This window comes from Notolabrus celidotus, chromosome 16 (assembly GCF_009762535.1).
Source record: "Notolabrus celidotus isolate fNotCel1 chromosome 16, fNotCel1.pri, whole genome shotgun sequence".
NCBI lineage: Eukaryota > Metazoa > Chordata > Actinopteri > Labriformes > Labridae > Notolabrus > Notolabrus celidotus.
In genome coordinates this window covers 32,279,580-32,303,624 of record NC_048287.1, presented here as the reverse complement: position 1 = coordinate 32,303,624, position 24,045 = coordinate 32,279,580, and the positions used below count along the sequence as shown (strand labels likewise).

Here is a 24,045-nt window from a genome sequence, read left to right as displayed (position 1 = left end):
TTACAGCAGGAGAGTACGACACTATACTTACAAAATTAAATTAAAATAATTAAAGGTAAAAAATAAGAATAATAATATAAATATATGTCAAATAAAAAAACAAAAAAAAAAAATATACTAAATATATAATAAAATAAAAGAATATAAACATATTGAATAAAATAATAAATGAAATAAAATAATATTCATCTAAATTAAATAAAAATAATATATATATTAAATACAATAATAAATAAAGTAATATATTTATATTAAATAAAATTACAACATAAAATAATATATACATATTGAATAAAATAGTAAATAAAATAATATATATATATAACATTTTTTAATTAAATAACAAATGCATATTAAAAAATATATAAATAAAACAATATATTTATAAATGATTTTTTTTTAGATAAATTAAATAAAATGATAAAATAAAATGCAACATATGATAAATATATACATATATACACTCTGTACTTGAGCATAGGTAACTTGGTTGCTTCGCTGAAATATTCATTAATATGCACTGTCCCTTTAAATAAATAATTAAGATAAATAATTAAATACATTTTAAAAATCAAATGAGAACATTTTAATTTACAGAAGAACATCCATATGTGTGTCTGAGGATCCTAAAAATTTAATAATGATTATCTCTGGAGTTAAAAATCAGGCTTCATTGACGCTTAATGAAGGTTCTGTTGTTTAATAGTGTCTTTAATGAAACTGATTCACACCCGGTCCATCAGAGGGATATTTTGAAGGTTTACTCAGGATTATATTTCTAGAAGATAAGATGTTTAGTCCTTAGCTTCCAGATTTTTAACCTGCCTGAGTTTCCGGTCTGTCACGCCCTTGATGGACTAACAAAAACCTGATCAGGCTCCTCTTAGAAGCTTCAGAGATGTAAAAGCAGAATACTGAATTGACCTGATTTCTTTGTCTCTCCTCCACAGTCGGACCAGAGAACGTCGCCATCACTCCCGCCAAGCCTCCAGAGTTCTACCAGGCCGGCTCCAACGTCAACCTGACCTGTGCCGCCAGCTCCAGCCCGCCTGCCACCTTCGCCTGGTACCACAACAAGAAGGAGATCAAGGCCACGGGGCCGGTCCTGAGCCTGAAGGAGATCGAGAAACAGGGATTGGGGAAGGTAGCCGAGCAGTACACGTGCACGGCAACGAACGCCAAAACCAAGCGGGTCATCGCCTCTCCTGGAGTGACCTTCGCTGTGATTGGTGAGTCCAGAGATGAAGACTAACACCTTGATGTTGCACCTGAATCACTTTGGAGTCTTGAATCAGAATAAGAGGCGCTAGAGTTTTATCTTGATCAAGCGTAGAGCTTCTGAGAAGGCCTTAAAGTTTGGAGGCGATGATGACCTTCTGTCATGTGTCCTTCTCCTCTGGAGGAGCCAGATCTGAACGATTGTTCTTGCACACTTCAGCCGATCATCATCCTTCCAGTACATTCTGTCGTGTTGATTTAAGAGTTGAGTAATGCGGCGAAAGTTCACTGAAACTCCTCGGACAGACGTCTGCAGAGCGAAACCTCTCCTCTTCTCTGTGACTCACCTTGAGGGCACGAGTCAACGTTAGTCATCAGCTGTTTGTGACTCTTGAACACAAACATGGCGTGGTGACCGTCAGCAGATACTCCACACTTCTTATCTGTGAGGTGTCCGAGCGTCGTGTAAACACAGAGAACCTGCGCCGTCTGTAATTACTGCCAAGGAATCTCCCTGTTTTTTTTGGAGAAGGCTGTTTTTAAGTTGGCGGCGGATCATTTCTGTGCTTCTGTGTGTGTGTGTGTGTGTGTGTGTGTGTGTGTGTGTGTGAAAACCTGCTTGGTTGGAGGATGGTTTTACATTTTGCCCTGCAGCGTTTCTGTGTTTTCTTCGTGTTTGATCACACAGCAGCAGCAGGAGGAGCAGGAGGAGGAGTTTGCATGATAAAGGAAGTTAAAGGCGACCTCTTGTTGTTTGTTTTAAAGATAGAAATGAATACTGGTGAGGTGTGAATCTGTAAAACTCACTCCAGAAGAATGCCAGATAAAACGGAGAGAACATTGATTCACTGTGAAATAAAACTCTTATCCCTCTGACCTGCAGACCCCATCACTGGCGTTAAAATCTCAGCTCCAGCCGGGCCCTTCATCGCCGGCAACAGCTCGGCCAACTTCACCTGCAAGGCGGCCTCGGGCACCGTGAAGACCAAGGTCTGGATGAAGGACGGCAAACCTCTGGTCGCCAGCTCCCGCGTGGTGTTCTCCAGCGACATGAGCTCGGTGATGATCAACCCGCTGCAGAAGGAGGACAACGGAGAGTTCACGTGTCAGCTGAGCAACCAGGTCACCACGAGCAAGGCCTCCCACAAGATGATGGTGAACTGTGAGTGCTCCTCCTGCTAAGAGACCGAAACACGCAGCGGGGTTTATGGTTTCAGCACAGACAGGCTGAGGGATTTATTTTTATTGCTCCTTTATGACCGTAAAACAGACGACTGAAGGAAACCTGAAATATATTTACTCTCTCTTTATTAAAGCACCAAATCACAACAAACGTCATCCTCAGACTCTTTCCAGAGCCGGTCTAGACCGTCCTCTATGTTCTATTATTAAGACCCAACATCAAGACCGGATTAGATCCGGTCCCATCTTCCAGACAGGACTCAGTCTGATCTCATCTTAATCCACCATGAGCAGAGCACTTTGCAGCATTTAGCAAGTTACAGTGGCAAGGACAAACTTCCTTTAACAGGCAGAAACCTCCAGCAGGACCAGACTCATGTTAGACACACATCTGCTGAGACCGTGTTGGAGAGAGGGATAGAGGGAGATGAAGAGAGAGAGAGAGATGATAGTGGGGAGACGGATAGTAGTAGTTGTAGCAGCTGGAGTCTGGACCACGTCCACAGCAGCAGAGATCCAGAGGAACCTACGAGACAAGGGAGCTCAGGGACTCCAGGAAGGTCTAAGAAAAGAGAGAAGAGAGGGAGACCAGAAGAAAGAAAAAGAGGAGAATAAATGGTGAAGGAAAGGACAGAAGGAAAGGAGGGGATGAGAAAAGGAGACATAAAGGATGAACATGGAAAGAAAGAAAGAGAGAAAGAAAGAAAGAAAGAAGGGAGGAAGGAAGGAAGGAAGGAAGGAAAGAGAATGAAAGAAGGAAATAGAAAGAAGGAAGGAAAGAAGGAAAGAAGGAAGGAAGAAAGAAGGGAGGAAGAAAGGAAGGAAGGAAGGAAGGAAGGAAGGAAGGAAGGAAGGAAGGAAAGAAAGAAGGAAAGAAGGAAGGAAGGAAGTAAGGAAAGAAAGAAGGAAGAAAGAAGGAAGGAAGGGAGGAAGGCTGGAAGGAAGGAAGGAAGGAAGGAAAGAAAGAAAGAAAGAAAGAAAGAAAGAAAGAAAGAAAGAAAGAAAGAAGAAAGGAAGGGAGGAAGGCTGGAAGGAAGGAAGGAAGGAAAGAAAGAAAGAAAGAAGGAAGGAAGGGAGGAAAGAAGGAAGGAAGGAAGGAAGGAAAGAAGGAAAGAAGGAAAGAAAGAAAGAAAGAAGGAAAGAAAGAAAGAAAGAAAGAAAGAAAGAAAGAAAGAAAGAAAGAAAGAAAGAAAGAAAGAAAGAAAGAAAGGATGAATAACAGACCCCAAAAAAGGAATCTACAGCAGAGATCCAGAGGAACCTACGAGACAAGGGAGCTCAGGGACTCCAGAAAGGTCTATGGTTAGTAACTTTAATGGGACAGGAAGAGTTAAAGTGAGAGACAGGCAGAGAGAGGAGAGAGAGGGAAAGACAGGATCCCAGTGTGTCAGTCTAAGCCTATAGCAGCAGAACTAAGACCTGGTCCAAGCCTGATCCAGCTCTAACTATAAGCTTTATCAAAAAGGAAAGTTTGAAGCCTACTCTTAAAAGTAGAGAGGGTGTCTGCCTCCCGGACCCTGACTGGTAGATGATTCCAAAGGAGAGGGGCCTGATAACTGAAGGCTCTACCTCCCATACTACTTTTAGAGACTTTAGGTACGATGAGCAGGCCTGCATGTTGGAGCGTAGAGTTCTAGAGGGGGAATAGGGGACTATGAGGTCTTTAAGATATGAAGGTGTCTGATCATTGAGAGCTTTGTAGGAAACATAGAAACTTCTCTGAAAGTTAACCCTTTGTGTTCTTCCTGCTTCGTCTCCAGACGGTCCTGAACCAGTGACCGTGAAGGGCGAGGATGCTGTCGAGGTGAACGAACCCGTGTCGCTCACATGCGCCGCGGCCTCCATGCCCCCCGCCAACTTCACCTGGAAGTTCAACGGCACCGTGACCCCGGTCAAAACGGCGCAGTACATCATCGAGAAGGCCGTCTACAAAAACACGGGAACGTACACATGCGAGGCTTATAACCCTGTGACCAAGAAGACCACCAAGTTCACCCACACCCTGGCCGTCAAAGGTAAGACCCTCACCGAGTTTGACCGGTTTCCAGCTACCATTAAAATGAATGGGGCAAAGTTTTTGCCAGTGTCAAGCAGGCCGAGGTGAAATGTGCTGGATTCCTTTGAATGGACTGATTTAAAGTGACAGGAGCGATCAGGTCGTCCTTGGTGTCGCTTTTGCTGTGAAGAATTGATTAGTGTTGTTGGATTTTTGACCAATAAGAATCAAGGTTTACCGACAGAGAACATGACCTCAGACTCAGAGCCAAAGCTTTCGAGGTTCTGGTTCCTTTAACAGGCAGAAACCTCCAGCAGGACCAGACTCATGTTAGACACACATCTGCTGAGACCGTGTTGGAGAGAGGGATAGAGGGAGATGAAGAGAGAGAGAGATGATAGTGGGGAGACGGATAGTAGTAGTTGTAGCAGCTGGAGTCTGGACCACGTCCACAGCAGCAGAGATCCAGAGGAACCTACGAGACAAGGGAGCTCAGGGACTCCAGAAAGGTCTAAGAAAAGAGAGAAGAGAGGGAGACCAGAAGAAAGAAAAAGAGGAGAAGAAATGGGGAAGGAAGGACAGAAGGAAAGGACGGGATAAGAAAAGGAGACATAAAGAAAGAAAGAAAAAATAAAAGAAAGAAAGAAAGGAAGGAAGACAGAATGAAAGAAGGAATAAAAGAGGGAAAGAAAGAATGAACGAATGAAAGAAAGAAAGAAAGAAGAAGAAAGAAAGAAGAAAGAAAGAAAGAAAGAAAGAAGAATAACAGACCCCAAAAAAGGAATCTACAGCAGAGATCCAGAGGAACCTACGAGACAAGGGAGCTCAGGGACTCCAGAAGGTCTATGGTTAGTAACTTTAATGGGACAGGAAGAGTTAAAGTGAGAGACAGGCAGAGAGAGGAGAGAGAGGGAAAGACAGGATACCAGTGTGTCAGTCTAAGCCTATAGCAGCAGAACTAAGACCTGGTCCAAGCCTGATCCAGCTCTAACTATAAGCTTTATCAAAAAGGAAAGTTTGAAGCCTACTCTTAAAAGTAGAGAGGGGGTCTGCCTCCCGGACCCTGACTGGGAGATGATTCCAAAGGAGAGGGGCCTGATAACTGAAGGCTCTACCTCCCATACTGTTAAAAGTAAGTGACCTGGGAATGCATCAGGATCCTTTAGGGGGAGATTGAAATGTTGGGGTCAAGTATTTTAGACTGCTGCCTGACCTGACTTCAGATCGGGGGATCCACTCACTTAAAGGAACAGCCTCTAGTGGACATTTGGGGAACTGCCGGCCTCCTGCATCATTCTTATGAAATGCACTGTAGCACAGTGATGTTAGCCGTTAGCTCAGAAGTACAGCAGTGTAACTCTGAATGAGACTCAGTGTTAGCTCACGTCGGCGTCCCCAAGCGTGTGTGTGTGTGTGTGTGTGTTACTCGATACCTGTGGGCGCTGTGGTCTATCGTGACAGTAATCGTGATGATTTCCACAGAAGTGACTCACCGCGATTCCACCAAACAACTCACTTCCTGTCTTCAGTTTCTGTTTGCGACACAAAGTTTGTCTTTTTCTGCAGTTTCACTGACAGGAAATCATTCTTCTGACACTTAAAGAGGAAGATGTGGAAGAACATTTAGACCTTTAGACTCTTTGACTTTGAGCAAACTGCAGAAAAGAGTGTCCAAAATCTGATTCACATGTAAGCTGATGTTTGAAACGTGCTGCTGAATCAGATACAGGTTGAATGTTTTGCAATGCAGCCTCAATCTGAAGGGCCAGGCTGCAACAAAATCATCAGTGCCACTTTGACCCTCCTCTTCCTTGGACGATTTATTCAGAGGATTCATGGTTTTAAAATTTGACCTGACTTAGCTTCACTTGTCATTCTGCAGAGGAGGGAGCGCTGGACGAGGGTCTCTCAGACGGAGCCATCGCTGGAATCGTCATCGGTGTCCTCGTCGCTCTCGGAGCCGCCATCGCTCTCATCATGTACTGCAGACAGAAAGTCCCGTAAGTACTCTACACTTAAACATCCTGGTCTTGGTTTGAGGGTTTCGGTGGAGCTTTTTTGGGGGTTCTTGTCTGAAAATGCGAACAGAGACCGAAGTCTTTAAGGTGTCCTGAGGTTTGTCAGCGAAAAATGCAAAATATTTCTCATCATTTCTTCATGCAAAAGTGGTTTCTCTCCTCTTTAGATCACGCTTCAGTGTCTGCACTGAATGTGTGTGTGTGTGTGTGTGTGTGGGGGGGGACAGCATGTGTGTGTGTGTGGGATTTCAGTCATTCTTGCATGTATTTACAGTCATGTCAGACACTTCATGAATTCTCCTCATTCCTCCCACGCCTTGACGTCTTGCAACATGTCAGACTAATGCACGCACAGTTAAACACACACATTCAAACACACACACACACACACACACACACACACATACAGTCTACGGGGCTGCCACACCCTTTGGCGACTTTTCCAGACCTTAACTTGAAGTAGGAGATCTACATGTTTAGGGAATATTAAAGTAAGTGATAAAGAGGTTTGACTGGATTTACCCAGGATGACTCAGAGTAGGGGTTAAAGTCAGCAGAGTTGGTCGTGCTGCAGCAGGTAAAGCCACATTCTCGCCGAAAAAGCAGCGGTGATGCAACCGTCTGCTGCATCCTGTCAGATTTCATCACAGCATGGAGACGAACAGGAAGCTGCCATCCTGAAAACAGAGAGCAAACAGAGGAGTGAGTGACAGACGCAGCGCTGACACCGTCTCTGCAATCTGAAACCAGGAGTGTGCGGCTCCGACACGCTCAGTTACTCACGCAGTCTGTCAGGAAATTTGAACCCAAGGAAGTCTTCTTGCTCCCTCATTCATCTCTCCTTTTATATCTCCTGCTTCTTCTTCTTCTTTCTCTTGAATTGCAGGCGATTTGTTTGTCTTGCAGAAGCAACGAGCTGAAACATGTTGTTCTTTGTCCAAACTGAAATGTGGCTCGTCCTCTGTCTCTCTGCTTCTGTTTGGAGTGGATCAAACTCACATTCAGAGCTCACCTGGGGTTACATTCTTCTTCTGTGGTGCTGAATGTTCAAAGTCATGTTGGATCAAATCACTTTATGTGGAAATCAATCATCAATCAGAACCAGAGCATGTAGCAAGTTACAGCAGCAAGGACAGACTTCCTTTAACAGGCAGAAACCTCCAGCAGGACCAGACTCATGTTAGACAGTTTTACTTTTATCAGATAAAATTATATTATTGATTAAAAAAAAAGAATAGATAAAAATAAATAAAACTAAAAAGATACAATTGGAATATTAATTAAAATTAAAATATAATGATAATAATAATAAAACCAAAATAACAAAATAAAAAATATAAACTTCCTTTATTTATAACAAAAATATTATAAAATGAAAAAAAAAAAAAAAAAAAAGTTTTTAATTAATTAAAAAATAAGAAATAAAAAGATAAAATGATATTAATAAAAAAAGGATAAAAATAAATCAAACTAAAAAGATTAAATTGAATTATTAATTCAAATTAAATTAAATAAAAAGATACATTTATATTAATAAAAAAGAATAGATAAAATAAATGAAAATAAAAAGATAAAATTGAAATATTAATTAAAATAAAAAATAAATAAAAATATACAATTATATTATAAATAAAAAAGAATAGATAAAAGTTAATAAAACTAAAAAGATAAAATTCAATCATTAATTAAAATAAATAAAGATAAAATTGTATCATAATTAAATATAATGATAATAATAAATACATAAAAAATATTAACTTGCTTTATTAATCACAAAAAATATGATAAAATAGAATAAATAAAAATAGAAAGATAATATTGAATTATTAATTTAAATGTTTGGTTGTATGTCTGGAAGGTGAACGCTCACTGAGTGTGCTTCACCTCTAAAATAACCCCGCAGTCTTGTGGTCAGATTTGTGCACGTAACAAGAAGCGAGTAACGGTTCATGTTTTCATTCTTTAGAGACATCAGGAGGCTTTTTAGAAAAGAAGGGGGAAACCCTGTTTCTCTCAAAAGTATAAGCCCCGCCCCCTTCAGTATCTTCTATAACAAACAGCCATCAGTCAGTCAGTCGGGCCTGTCGGGTCACATGATGTCAGCGAGGTCATCAGGTTTCAGGTGTCGGTGGCGTTCAGCTGCCCTGTGGCCTCAGGTTGATTGACACGTCTGTCCTCTGTCATTTTGTCTTCATCACCGTCATCGTCGCTTGTAGACGGTGTCAACACTGACGACAGGAGGCCTTTGTTCTGAGCCGGCCCTCATGCTGGGGCTGCCGGCGGAGGTGGGTGGTGAAAGATTTAGACGTTGTGTGTCTGTGACACCCTGAGGCCACACTTTGGGCTTTGTCTCAGACTTTTGAGGGTCATTTAAATCTTTGAAAATCAGGTTTGAGTTTTAGCTTTTGAGTTTCTGTAGAGCTTCTCTTTAGGAAATTATTAGGCTGTTTTTGTGGAACTAAAGCTCAATTTGCAGTTTCCAAATATTTACAACTTTAACAATTCACTCCAATTAAAGGGAGGTGAGCTGCATCTTTAGAGTTCTTCTTCAAGTGTCTGTTTAAGGAAAGAAAGAAGGAAGGTAGGAAGGAGGAAGATATCAACTGCTGCAATATTTTGTGGAAGAAAGGAAGGAAGGAAGAAAGAAAAGAAAGATGGAGGGGAGGAAGGTATCGACTGCTTTGAGATTTTGTGCAAGGAAGGAAGGTATGAAGGAATAAGGGGAGAAAGGTATCAACTGCTGCAATATTTTGTCGAAGGAAGGAAGGAAGCAAGGAAAGAAGGAAAGGAGGAAGGAGGGGAGGAAGGTATCAACTGCTGTGATATTTTGTGGAAGGAAGGAAGGAAGAAAAGGAGGAAGGAGGGGAGGAAGGTATCAACTGCTGCAATATTTTAAGGAAGGAAGGAAGGAAGGAAGGAAGGAAGGAAGGAAGAAAGGAAGGAAAGAAGGAAGGAGGGGAGGAAGGTATCGACTGCTTTGAGATTTTGTGCAAGGAAGGAAGGTAGGAAGGAATAAGGGGAGAAAGGTATCAACTGCTGCAATATTTTGTCGAAGGAAGGAAGAAAGGAAAGAAAGAAGGAAGGAAGGAAGGAGGGGAGGTAGGTATCGACTGCTGTGATATTTTGTGGAAGGAAGGAAGGAAAGAAAGAAGGAAGGAAGGTCGGTATCAACTGCTGCGATATTTTGTGGGAGGAAGGAAGGTAGAAAAGAAAGAAGAAGAAGAAAGAAGGAAGGAAGGAAGGTAGGAAGGAAGGTAGGAGGGAAGGAAGGTATTGACTGCTGTGGTGCAGTTGTGCAGGTTCTGTCCCCCCTCAGGACCAAAAACCTTCAAACCTGAGTTCCCCGTCAGTCTCAGAAAACAGAAACACAGCAGGATTTTAAAGTCAGACTTCAATTCCAGACAGATATATCAATGATCATCTCTGATTACCTTCACACACACACACACACACACACACACACACACACACACACACACACACACACACACACACACACACACACACACACACACACACACACAGGCGTGCGGTCTGTCAGGCGAAGAGAAGAGCTGTTAGAGTCGACAGCAGAGATAAAGATGAAGGATGATCTCAGCTGGTGACAGACAGACGTGTACGTAGCCTCCATAACTCCTCATCCTCATTCAGACGGACGAAGACTTTGACCAACAGTTCCTCTCCTTCATTCAAAACCCTGAGCGGTGATTTGGGCTCAAACTGCTCAACACTTTCATGGATGATGGTTGATAAAATGTTGAATAAAGTCAAAGAAAGTGGCAGAAAGTAACTGTTTAGGAGCCGAAAGCGACGTCTTAACCAACTGATCCTTCAACAGGTGTCACAGTTGAGATTTAAGAAGCTGGAACCAGCAAATGTTTGAGATTCCTGCTTTAGAAATGATCAAACAATCACTGAAGTAGTTTGTAGTTAATTCTCTTTGTTTGTGAGAATCAGTGAAAACATGCAAACCAACGTTAACCCCCGACACGCCGGAGAAGCTGCAGGTGTAAAAACAGCATTTAGAGGAAAATGAGCTCACTGCACAACAATGTTCCTGTCCTGGAGGTGTTTAACTCAAACCGGTTCTCTGCAGGCTACAGTAACACTCACACACACTCACACACACACACCTGCTGCATGGGGGCATGGGAGAGGAACACACACCTGAGTTCACAAACACAGATCTGCTCCTGTGATAATCTCACAGCAGCCTGTGTGTGAACTTTGAATAAAACACAGAGTCAACAGATCGTGGAGCCGCTGCAGGTGCAGACGGGAAGTTTTTAAATGGAGGAAAACCGCCAAGTGATCCGCGTCTGAGAAAGACCTGCAGTCCATGACGGAGGAGGGTTTGAGGGATAAGATCTGTAAACAGTCTGGAGCTGAGGTGGTCTAACAAAGCCTGCCCTGGGGTTCTTTTCTAGCAGGGGAGAAGAAGAAGAAGGGAAGACTCCTTTTAGACTCTCTAAGTCTCTGTGGAGCTTACTCTTAACAGTGAAGCTGAGACTCTTCACAAACAGAGAACTGCTGCTCCTCGAGGGGATTTAATGCACGAAGAAATTGCAATCTTAATTTTGCAGAAATATCTAGAGGTGCATGGGACTCTGAAGAATGCAGCGTACAGAAGTGTTTAATGCTTGATTACCAAGAAGCTAGCATCCACTTCCGGCAGTGTGTGTAGTTGTTGTTGTTGTCAGATGATGAAACCAGAGATTGAGACCATAAAGTCATTAGAACAACATTTACTAAGGGAATAAATCAGCTGAGGCAGAGGACTATTATCTCACAAGAGTCGCCCCCTGCTGGACTTTAGTAAGAAGGCAGGTTTGAGACACTTAAAGGTTCTTAAGGTGCATTTGGACCAAGAGTTCCGGGGTCTTTTAGCCCCCAGAACTACTTCACCCTGAACTAAAAGGTTCCTGGTCCCCCATTGTTGTCTGCATTTCGACCGCGGGCTGAAGTCCCGGGTAGATTGTGTAAATCAGGCCAGTGACGTATGGAGGAAATAAAAAGTAAATGCACTACACCACCAGACCAGTAGAGGGCAGTAACACAAAGAGGAATGCCATTCATCACAGATGACACCATAGAAGCAGACGGACAGGCAGGTATCATTATGAGCAACACAACAGTTAGCCTGTTAGCATGAAGAGACTCAGCTGGCGCTGAAAAAAGATAGATCAAATAAAAACTAATGAAAGAAAGAGAAATCAAGTGAATCACAGATGGAAAAAAATTACTGTGAATGGTAATTGAAAAAAAAATTTGAAAAAAAAATTTTGAAAAAAGAAATTTGAAAAAAAAAAAATTTGACAAAAAAAATTTGAAAAAAAAGTTTTTTTTTTATTTGAAAAAAAAAAATAACAAAAATTTTTAAACATTTTTTTCGAAAAAATACAATTTGAAAAAAAAAATTTTGACAAAAAAAAAAAAATGTGACAAAAAAATTGATTTTCCTCAAATTTGAAATTGTGTTTGAAATTTGTGCCCGCAGTTAAAAACATGTAAAAAGCAATGAATGAATCAACACAACAGTTAGCCTGTTAGCATGAAGAGACTCAGCTGGTCTGTTTTAGATGGTGCTATATTTCATCACAGATGGATTCACTGAATCAACACGTGAGAGGAGATAAGCGCGAGTAGCAAAGACGTTTCAACACGGCTTTAAAATCCTTTGGAACTCAAAAAGCCGTGATCGCAGAGATCGGCCGGTGTTTTGGTTTAAACGGCGACCCTGTTAACTGGAGACTCTCAGCCGGATGCATCCCTCATAAACGTCTTTAGACCATCATTAAATATCTGATGAGGATATTTTGAAATCTTAATAAAAACTAAACTAGTTTGCATTCCCAGGAACTCCCTCTGTGTTTCAACAGCTGTGTAAACTCCACAAACACTGACACGTTCAGCTGAAGGTCTCCAGTTTACAGGGTCACTTTTAAAACCGGAACACCGGGAGGAGAGACGCATTCACAGTGGGCTGAGAGAAGACTACTGTTACAAGCTGCTAAATCAAGAGAATCACAGCTTCTTCTTTTGAAAAGTACTGCCCCTCTAGCAGGGGCTTTTTAGGGGGGAGATTATCTACCCCTGAACTAAATTTAGACCCTGGGTCAACCGGTCGAAACGCACGTAGTTCAGGGGTAAAGTTCCTCCAGTCGAAATGCCCCTTTAGTCTGCTTCATATGAACAGTCTATGGAGGTAGAAAAGAGCATCAAGAGGATCTGAAGGAGTCTTTGGCCCCCTTTTGTTTTCACGGCTACTGGTTGTTTCAGTTTCAAATTAACACACACACACACACATGGGTGCACACACACCCTGAATGTGGCCTTGTAACAGGATCATGTCGGTCTTTGTGGGTTTCGGTGTTTTGAAAACAGTCGGGCTGCATTCCTTCCCTCTGAGCTGTCACTCACAGACAGGAAGCCCCGCCCCCTCCTCCTCCTCAGAGATGGGGTGTGGGCAGCATTTTGATGATTTCAGATTTAACTTTATTTAACATGCTCATATTGTGAATCCGTCCACAATAAGGTCAGATCAGGTGTTGTCATGTGACCTGAGCTCATGGTCACATGGTATCAGGTTGTTGTATACAGGCGCAGGTGTTGCTCCTTGTCTCAGGTGTCCTGTTTGGTGGACCTCGGGCGGTCTGTGGTCATGAACTGCGACCTCAAAGTCAAGGTTGAATCTTTGAGCTATTAAGAGAAAGATTTGGTCATGAACTTCTTCAGCTTTGGACTGTTTTCATTGTTTTTTGGTGCTTATGCTAGCTTTCATATTATCCTCTGAAACAGTGAAAACATCCACACAGGTGACGCCATTTTTTTACTCTCTCGTCAGCTTGTTCAAATTGTATTATTAATTAAAAAAAAGGATAGATAAAAAATAAATACAAATTAAAAGATAAAATTGTATTCTAATTAAATATAATAATAATAAAAGTAAAACAAAAATAATAAATACAAATAAAAACTTTCTTATTAATCAACAAAATATTAATAAAATAAAATAAATACAAATAAAGATAAAATTGAATTATTAATAAAAAATATATAATAATAACTATAATAGTAAAAAGGAATAACTCAATACAAAATTATTAAATTGTATTATTTATAAAAAAAGAATAGCTAAAAAATATCTGCAACTAAAAAGATAAAATCATATTAATAAAAATAATAAAAAATAAAAATAAATAATAAAAAGCTATAATTATAATATTATTTAAAAATAGAAATTGAAATAAACTATAAAAAGAAAAAGACCTGTCTCCTGGTGGATCACATTAATCAGAGTCTGTGTTTATACATGAAGCAGAAACCTCGTTCTGGTCTGCCTTTGACTCGACGTGTCTTCAGTCTGCGGTTGTTTTTGTAGCCTTTGAGAAAACCTCTGGAGCTTTATGTTGAAGTAATTACAGGAAACAGCGGAGCATGACATGACTGCTGAGAGACGTGTGCATCAGAAGCGTCAGGAATCACCAGGGTGGAGGTTTGCATCTTTCAAACTCACAATGAGACGTTAGAAGATGTGAAGAACATCTCACAGAGGAGTTCTGACCTCTCCTGCACGATCAATGCTGCTCTGATTAAAAGTGCATCCTCTCGATGCTGCGTTCAGGAACAAGCTGCCAGCTGGGAAAACCCACTCAGGACACACCCCTCAGTCATAATTACACATCAGGGATAATTGGATTTTTATTGCAGTCTTGGTTTGTCTTACAGAGCTCTATCAGCTCCACAGAAACAGCAGATATCAAACGGCTGATTAACCCAAGAAACTTCTGCTTCTTCTGATCTTTAAAGTCTGATCATTGAAATGTCCTGAATGTTTAAACCTGTGGTCATCATGCAATTAAAGGATGACACATTTAAGAAGTGTCTGTAAGTGTTGATAAGCAGGTGCAGCGTTCACCTGCTGCTCGCTCTGTCCCGTCAGACGCAGTGATTGGTTCAGATCGTTCTCCTTCCTTAATGTGACCCAAACACGAATCTCTCAGGTGACCTTTCACCTTTCAGTCGTCTGAAAGTGAGCCACCTTGGCCTCGGTTTTGTCTCTGAGAACGAATGTCCTCTGTTTCTCAGTGTGAGGTTTTTCCTCCTGACGGGGCGAGGCTGGAATGTCAGGAATGTCACTGTCATGTCTGCACTCGTCTTCTGATGCTACTCACGTTTGTGTCGTCTTTATCTCCCTCTCAGTCTTAAACTACAGTTACTCTTCTATTATCTGATCCTCTCTCAGGTTGGTGTTTATCCTCATCTTAGTGACTTCTGCAGGAATATCGATGTAGACATGTCTGTCCTCGTTCAGCTCTTAGTCTCAGCTGTGAACATTGTGTCTGTTATCTCTACCTCTTCTGGTCTCAGTGACTCTGTAGAGATCAGCAGCTTAGAGATGCTCCTCTTCTCCCTCTCAGAGATGGTTGTGGTCCAGTTAGCTCCTCAGGCTGCTCTCACATCTGTGTCAACTAACTGTCATTATTTACCCACAACCAAGACCAGCCTGAGACCACACTAAGGTTTTTACCACAGTGTCAACAGGCAGAGGGGGAATGAGACGGACCACTTTATATGACATGGTTGATTAAGTTGTCTCAAGCATCACTTTTGATGTTGAGAATTAATCACAGCTGTTATTTGGCTTTGATCAGTAAGCAGCAATCCATTCGGCTTTGATCTGTTCTATTCTGCTTTGATCTGTTCCATTCCATTCTGCTTTGATCTGTTCCATTCTATTCTGCTTTGATCTGTTCCATTCTATTTTGCTTTGATCTGTTCCATTCCATTCTGCTTTGATCTATTCCATTCCATTCTGTTTTGATCTGTTCCATTCTATTCTGCTTTCATCTGTTCCATTCTATTCTGCTTTGATCTGTTCCATTCCATTCTGCTTTGATCTATTCCATTCTGTTTTGATCTGTTCCATTCCATTCTGCTTTGATCTGTTCCATTCCATTCTGCTTTGATCTGTTCCATTCCATTCTGCTTTGATCTGTTCCATTCTATTCTGCTTTGATCTGTTCCATTCCATTCTGCTTTGATCTGTTCCATTCCATTCTGCTTTGATCTGTTCCATTCTATTTTGCTTTGATCTGTAACATTCTGCTTTGATCTGTTCGATTCCATTCTGCTTTGATCTATTCCATTCCATTCGGCTTTGATCTGTTCCATTCCATTCGGCTTTGATCTGTTCCATTCCATTCGGCTTTGATCTGTTCCATTCCATTTTGCTTTTATCTGTTCCATTCCATTCTGCATTGATCTGTTCCATTGAGCTTTGATCTGTTCCATTCCATTCGGCTTTGATCTGTTCCATTCAGCTTTGATCTGTTCCATTCCATTCTGCTTTGATCTGTTCCATTCTATTTTGCTTTGATCTGTTCCATTCTGCTTTGATCTGTTCCATTCCATTCTGCTTTGATCTGTTCCATTCCATTCCATTCTATTCGGCTTTGATCTGTTCCATTCCATTTTGCTTTTATCTGTTCCATTCCATTCTGCATTGATCTGTTCCATTCAGCTTTGATCTATTGTGTTTTGTTCCTATCCATTCAATTCTACTGTTTTTAGCACAGTGTGAACAGGCAGAGGGGGAATGAGGCAGACTGCTTTATATGACGTGTTTGATCAGGTTGTCTCAAACATCGTCTCTTAATGTTGAGCATGAATCACCGTATTTATTGGGTTTTGACCAATCAGAGGCATTCCATTAAATTCCATTAAATTCTCCCGTTTTTACCAACAGGAAGAGGGGGAATGCGTCAGACTATGAGACGAGGTATGTGATCAGGGTGTCGCCTTTCATGTTGGTGATTAATCAATCAACCGGGGAGTGATTCAAATATCTTTGATCTCACATGATGAAACATTTAAAGAGTATTCCTGTTGTTGACACTCACAGTTACCAGAAACAAAAACATCAGCAGCATGTTTGTTCTCCTTCAAACGTTGACTCCAGACAACAAACAGTTAGGTCTCCTCCCTGAGCGACCCCACAGAGCGACCCCACAGAGCGTCCTCAGGGGTTGTTTTCTCTGCTGCTGTGTAAACCGTCCTAAAGTCGGGTCGTAAAGCAGACAAACAGCTAAAGGGACTTTCTTAACATCAAAGCTCCTCGTCTGGTTACTCTATCTTTAACTCTGATCTGTTCTCCGGTCTTGAACCTCCAAACCTGATGTTTGGTGTGCAGCTCTTATCAGTGAGTGAAAACTGTATCTGAGTTTCTGTGATAAGATTCATGAGTGGACAGAAAGACGTTGGTACACACGCCGGCTGCTGTTTGCTCTGCCTGGCTCCCTCAAAGCTCCTCCGAGGCTGCAGTCAGGGTTTCATGAGCAGGTCAGATATTTAGCAAACAGTTCAATCAGTCAGAGGATGAAAAGTGGAAGCTGACTGCACTGTAAGAATGTGGATTTAAAATCAGGAGTCATGCATGAGCACAAGCATCGGTACGCAACGTGGATATGATGTATTATCGTCAGGAACGTTCCCTGAACTTTCAAAACTTTCTTTTCTAACATTCATCAAGTACAAATCTATCACCTTCTTCCTCTGTGGTTTCACCTCCAAACACAGACGCTGTGTGTATTGTGCGTGTGTGTGTGTGTGTGTGTGTGTGCGTGCGTGTGTGATGAGATTCCATCATCCTGAAAGTGTGTCAGGCGTCACGATGCTGTCAAACAGACATGTTATTGAAAAACTGGAGGATCATTTCCATAATAAATGTAGGAACTCAAGGATGTTTGAGTCCACTGAATTCAACTTATCATGTGTGTGTGTGTGTGTGTGTGTATTTAATCTTGTTTCTTCTTCAGTGTTTTTAGTCACACAGCTGATATCACAGATTATCATCACTGCTGTCAGAGCGGCCGAACTCATGTGTGTGTTTTTCTCTTTTCAGTGTCCAGTCTCCGTATTAAAGACGCCCTGCACACTGCTGGTGAGTAAACCACACACACACACACACACACACACACACACACACACACACACACACACACACACACACACACACACACACACACACACACACACACACACACACACACACACACACACACACACACACACACACACACACACACACACACCTATATTTACACATTCAATCATAACAGATCACAGACTGTATAAATATGGACGTAGTATCCATGACATCACCCTTCTGTTCCTGAGCGCTGTTTTAAAGCCAATCATTGGCGGCGGCCATATTGGAAATGCTGAACTCAACCTAAAGAGTGTGACATAAAGAGGCGGGGTTTGAGCCTCCTCGCCAACAGTCGGTCAGTGTGTGCCGATAGAGAAACTAGCTACGTAGACTGAACATGATTATTTCTGCTGTAAAGATCGTCTTCTGTGAATGGGTGTGTATGTGGTTTCTATTGTTTCTGCCTCTAGTGGATGCTTGAGGAACTGCAGTTTTTAGCACTTCGAAATTGGTTCATATCTCTCAGAAATGGGACCTTTTAAGGACCTCAAGGCGATTCAAACAAGTGGAAAAAACCAACAACTGCAGTTCCTGAAGTGTCCACTGGAGGCTGGTCCCTAAAGTGAGCTAATCTCCATAGAGCCTCATGTTAAAATGACTAACTTTACAGCAGGAATAAACATGTTTACAGCCTCGTACATAGACAGTACAAAACATAACTCACCTGTTTATACTTGAAGCACACGCCAACGCCCTTATTTGGGCAAAACTCGTAAGTTTAATATCTTAATTCACCCCGTACAGTGTGTGCCGATCAAGAAATGAGCTATCCAGACTACACTTGTTTTTTGAACCAGGCTGTAAACATGTTTATTTCTGCTGTAAAGATCGTCTTCTTTGAATGGGTGTGTATGTGGTTTCCTGTGTTTCTGCAGCCAGCCTCTAGTGGACGCTCGAGGAACTGCATTTTCGCATGGGCTTCATATTTTGAGACCGGAGGTTGAACTTCCTTTTTAGGGCCGTTTTCCTTCCAGCACATGTTGCACATCTGCAGCACTCGCAGTCTGACGAGGAACAAAACAAGCGAGATAACAAACACCAAGTTTTTAATCTCCTGTAACATTTTGATAAATATTCTAATCTGACCGAACGCTCCATGAACCGTTTGACCTCCTCACTTCTCCAAGCCGACCCACGACTCATTTAGCTAGCTAACGTCAGAGCCGGTGTTCCTGTCTAAAGTGCGGCCGTGTTAGCTGGCGACTTCTAGCCGTTTGTGGGTCTAAAAATATGAGGCCAATGCAGAAGTGTTAAAAACTGCAGCTCATCGAGTGTCCACTAGAGGCTGGCTCTGGAAGAACCAGAAACCACATACACACCAATTCAAAGAGACGATCTTTACAGCAGAAATAAACATGTTCACAGTCTGGTTCAAAAGACGAGTGTAGTCTGGATAGCTCATTTCTCGATCGGCTCACACTGTACGGGGGGTGAATTTTTTCATAACGTGGCGATTTCGAAGACATTGAGATTACAAGTCTTCCAATGAGAGGCACAGCTGACTTGATTGACAGGAGGGAACACTGTAGCTGTTGGCGAGGAGGCTCAAACTCCGCCTCTTTACGCCACGATCGCTCAACAGCAGTTATGTTGAGTTCAACATTTCCAATATGGCCGCCGCCGCCGCCGCCGATTGGCTTCAAAACAGCGCTTCAGAAACAGTCTATGGTGTCTCCCAAATGCTTTTAGTTCTCATCAAAGTCACATCTGATGAGTGTGATACAAAGACTAAACTAGGATGCCTTCGTGAGGACTCCCTCAGCTGAAAGTCTTCATTTACCAGGGTCACACTTTAAACCGTAACACCGCCCTGTCACTATGCAAAGTAAGGACAGTACTCAGGGCGTCAGTTTACCTACACAGAGGGAAAATGAGACTGTGACATAAGACAAAAGCCCTGAGGGTGTGTCAGCCCACTCTCAGTGTGAACACAGAACCACCCGAGGGGAAACTACAACAACGGATCAATTTAAAAATCTGAATCACAACAAAGAGAACGAGCTTCAAGGGTCGATATGTGTTCCTCACAGATGATCAGAAATCATGTTTATTATTTAACCTGAAGGAGCTCATGTGTATTGTGTGTGTGTGTGTGTGTGTGTGTGTGTTAGTTTGTGCTGAAACAGTAGCTACCAAGGCGGTCTCCACTCAGCCGAGCAAACAAACAAAAAAGTGCAGGCGTGTGTGTGTGTGTGTGTGTGTGTGTGTGTGTGTGTGTGTGTGTGTGTGTGTGTGTGTGTGTGTGTGAGAGTTGAGGTCTAGAGATAAGACTGTTGATTTTAAGTGGAGTCACACAGAGTCTTTGTGTCTCTGTATCTGTGTGTTTGTGTGTGAGCACGTGTGTGTGTGTGTGTGTGTGAGAGCCCTTCAGCAGAAGTTTTTCAGCTGCTTTACATGAAACAGGTTATAAGGGTTGTCTCTGACCTCTGGATGACAAAGAGAAGACTAACGCGTGTAAGATGAACTGATATTTAATGAAGTCCTGCAGAACATCAACAAACGCCACAACATCAGTATGAAACATCCTCTCTCTGGAAATGTTTGGCAGAAGTTTTTGTGCAACTATTGTACAAAACTACCCTCATCATACTCCGGGGTTAGATCAGTCCGGGCTGTGGCGTTAGTCTGCCCCCCTCTGTTGTGAGAAGTGTCTCCTCCATGCTCAGCTCATGAATGAGGACAGATTGGTGCGCTGTCAGGATGAGAGCACACAGCGCAGCTCTGCACGAGTGATGGACACTTCAAGCCTAAATACAGGCACCAGCATCTATTTGGCAATTATTTGTAATAGGCAGTAAAAGGAAACACTCCATGACACAGCTCTCCTGGTCATGGTCCGTTAGTGCCACAGTCACGTTAACCAGCAGCAGGATGAAGTGCTGTTAGTACCGGGCTCTGTCTGCGTCTGTCTCGACCTTTATGTTGGTGTTTCTGTGATGCAGCAGTGTGGAGTGTGTGTTTACATTTTACAGCCATGCTCAGTGCAGTGGCAACTTTAAGTGAAAACCTTCTTGTCCACTTCTGCAGGTCTTTCTGACTCGTGCGTTGTAAAACAAGTTTACTCAAAAATGAAATGGATGCCGTATAAAATCAAACAAACTGAGAATTTATTAAAAATATCGACCAACAAAAATCCCTTCTCTAGTCTCTGTTCACTTCCATTTCCACAAACGTGACAAAACTATAAAAAAATCAAACAAAGCTACGGTTAGAAAATGTGTTGCTCCTTGTCCCGCTCAGACTGCAGTGCACATGCTCAGTTGCGCCCATCCAGCAGCATCAGTTACCTGCAGCATGAGAATTAAAGGCACATACACTTGAATTACTCGATGGCTCTAACACTCAGTCTCTTCAGTGTTCTTCGTTTCTGAATCTCACACCGCTACACACGATTCTCCAGAGACTGTCGCTAATGTCTTCTTCTTCTGTTATTCAATGCAGTTTGCATTCTTCTTCTTATGTTAGCTACTGTCTGGTGGTAATTACAACTAGGCACAGGGGAAAATGATAAAAATCCTACTTCTACAATGAGACAGTGTTCATTTTGGTGGCTATTTTAGATTTAGCCTTAGTCTCTTCAGTGCTCTATGTATCTGAATCTCACACCACTACACACGTATCTCCAGAGACTGTCGCTAATGTCTTCTTCTTCTTCTGTTACTTTAAGACGCTCTATAGCCACCGGCTGGTGGGAATACTGAGATAATATTCACATGAACTCTTAGATTTTTAATAAGTGAATGAATATTCAAGCATTCGAAACCCATGTCTCATCTCTAATCTGCACATCTGAAGGTGGAGATGCTGACAGCTCACCTCCACAATCAGACACGAAACAAGAGCAAACTGCACAGAGCTGCAGGAGATGGTGGACGGTTCTGGTTCTTGAATATAACTTATGACGGAGCAGACAGCAGAGGCGAAGTCTTGGTGTTATTAGCAGGAACAATCCCTCGATTCCCTGACATCCTGGAATCTTGTGATGCAGCTGTGAGCTAACAAAAACAACAAACTACATTTCAATGTAGCGGCTAAGAGAGCTTGAATGAACACTTTTAAATCCCTTCAGCATCTTTGATAAACTCCCAACAATAACAGCTCTCGTGTTTCAAACTACATCCTGAATTATTGACGTTGAAACAGCTCATGAATAAATCAGCAGAGGTTTGAAGTGAGAGGAAACACAGCGGGTCACGTCCGACTCGTGTGTTTGAGGGAGGAACAGATGAACTGTCTGAAAAATGAAGGGATGATAGAAATAAAAAGGAGGAAATAACGGCTCATGTTTTGTCCTCTTCTTCTTTCTCTTCAGGAGACACAGGCCCAATCATCACGCCTTGTTTCCCATGATTCACCTGTGCAGAAGGAGGGAGGAGCATCCAGCCGGATCCAGCTGGTTTCCTGTGAAGCCCTTTCCCAAAACAAGATTCCCCATCATCCCTCTCTCTCTCTCTCTTTCTGGATGAAGAGGATGATGATGGAAACTCCATTCCACAAAAATGACGGACTCTCTGTTTTGGATGATTTTCTTGGATCTCCGTCTCGATCTGATCCCACCTTTTTTTTTTTTCCTTCCTTTTTTCACTCCACCTTCCCCGCCACCGGGTCACGACCTCCCTCCCTCCCTCCCTCCCTCCCCGCTCTTCCTATTCTTCTCTTCCCCTTCCTCTGTTAACAAACGTCATCCTTCACCTTTTGTCCCGCTCGCTGCCACCGCCGCCGCCACCTTCAGGAAACCAAAAACACCAAAAACTCTGAGACGTTTCCTGGACTGAAGCTGACGGCTCTGATGAGTGACTCTCTTTATCCCACCGGAAACCCGAGGAGGGAACACACACATGCACACACACACACACACACACACACACTGGAATACTAGATGACCGTGATGCCTGGTTGATCATACACACACACACACACACACGCACACACACACACAGGCCACACACGTCGACTTTCAGGGCTCTGGGTTAAAAATTATATCTGAATGTTTTTGTGGTTTGATTTATGTCACTGTCTGTGCCGGGCGGGTGGAGTTAAGCTGATGGGGGACACTTCAGGTGCAGCAGAGTGTTTCAAAGCTACGTTTTAAGAGGCCTCCCTGACCCTGACGGCGATACTGGAGGCAGTCTGATCCAAAATACCTCAGTTTCTCTTTGAGAAGTCGTGTCTCGCCCCTCGCTCGTACGAACACGTCTCCTTCATTTTTCACTGAGCTTTGAACATGTAAACAAAAACACAACCAGCATTAATTTAAAGTCAGATCGATGTTTTAAATCTGGACCTTTCTGTCTGATATCTTCATTTAAAAGGTTCACCAAAGTTACAAAGTGCCTTAAAGAAATGTAACAACTGTAAAATATTAAATAACAGTAAAATTATAATTTCTAAAAATAAGAAATAGCCTATTTTTATCAATAAAGCGCTCCTCCTCACACCTGAAGAAGCTAAAGAAGAAGCATACATTATTTCTAAAAGTGTGAATTGCTGCCAGATTTTCAGAATGTATCATAATTCCTCAAATGTTGTTTTTACCGCCTTCTTACTAAATATCTGATAAAAGCCCTCTTAGAACGAAGATTTAGATTTCACCAGTGGTGTCGACTTCTTTAACTTTCAGAAATGACGAAAAATGAGCCGTTAGCTAGCTTTAAGCTGTTCTAAAGACTTAAACAGTTAGCATTTTGCAACTAGAGAAATTTTAATTTGGATTAGCCGACATCTAAAAGTAAGAAAACTCTCAAAACTGAGCTAAACACGGGATCACAGAGTCTGCAGGGTTTGCAGAGTGTAGCTACAGTTAGCAGAGCTAGCACCACCAGCCTTCAGTCCTCCACTAGAGTTCCCACCCGTCCCGTTTTTTCACCAGCTGTCCCGGGAAAATAAAAATCTGGGGGGGAAATGCAAAAACCTCATTTGACTTCCAAGGGCTCTCAAGTCTCAAGCATTGGGCGTGACACACACGCATTTCAACCTGTTCACACGCCACACTTTGTGTTTCTCATGCACAGTAATTACTAGGACAACGACCACCAAGGTGCGCCGCTTTTCCTTCAGAAGGAGCTCGCCATGCACCAGCCAATCAAAAAACAGCATCACTGTATCCGGGTAAAACAACGCCCCAAACAATTGGTCGAGTGTCTGTGCTGGTTCCTCATCGCTCTGGTGGTTATACGTCACTTTAATCAGATACAAATAAACGTTAGCTGTGCAGAAATAGCCCAGTGCTAGCCTCCGCCATATTTCTCTCATTGTTTCATTGGCTTCAGTTTCACCCATCAGTTAGCTTCCTGCCAAAGTGTCCTTCTTATCTAACTTCCAAACCTAACCACAGATCTCCTCACGGCTAACGTCAAAATTGCAGGCCAGGTCGCTAATTAGCTGTTCAGCTGCGGCGTGTAAGCTAACCTGCTGATGTCAGCGTGGTCGAGCCGCGGTCATGACTCTCAAACACCGCTGAGAACACCCTGTCTGTCGTCTGCAGCACACCTTTATGTACACCTGCAGCAGCCACGCCCCCTGAAGAGTTTACAGAAAGCACTGAGTCCAGATTTTAAACGTTTCCATCTTCTGTTGTTGTTACATCTTCTCCTCTCCGGTCCCGGATCCTTCCTCCGTGTTTGTTTTAAAATCATCCTGTA

The 24,045-nt window shown here is 42.4% G+C and overlaps 1 protein-coding gene and 1 long non-coding RNA gene across 3 annotated transcripts in view; one reads left to right on the top strand and one right to left on the bottom strand.

Moving 5' to 3' along the window:
• LOC117828473 (carcinoembryonic antigen-related cell adhesion molecule 5-like) overlaps positions 1-24,045 on the top strand; it is a 32,734-nt gene extending 8,689 nt beyond the window's left edge. Inside the window, exons 5-11 of one of the 2 annotated variants that reach the window (XM_034705629.1) lie at positions 951-1,229; positions 2,102-2,380; positions 4,161-4,415; positions 6,279-6,396; positions 16,163-16,195; positions 17,318-17,356; positions 21,717-24,045. In XM_034705629.1, coding sequence (XP_034561520.1) covers positions 951-1,229; positions 2,102-2,380; positions 4,161-4,415; positions 6,279-6,396; positions 16,163-16,195; positions 17,318-17,336 — 983 coding nt within the window. In that variant the 3' untranslated portion in view covers positions 17,337-17,356; positions 21,717-24,045. The remainder of the gene's footprint in view (positions 1-950; positions 1,230-2,101; positions 2,381-4,160; positions 4,416-6,278; positions 6,397-16,162; positions 16,196-17,317; positions 17,357-21,716) is intronic. The other variant, XM_034705630.1, reaches the window with a different exon arrangement.
• On the bottom strand, positions 20,490-21,961 carry LOC117828474. The gene is made up of 2 exons (XR_004634404.1): positions 21,221-21,961; positions 20,490-20,691 (listed from the first exon to the last, which is right to left on the bottom strand). It is a non-coding gene; the product is annotated as an uncharacterized LOC117828474 (long non-coding RNA).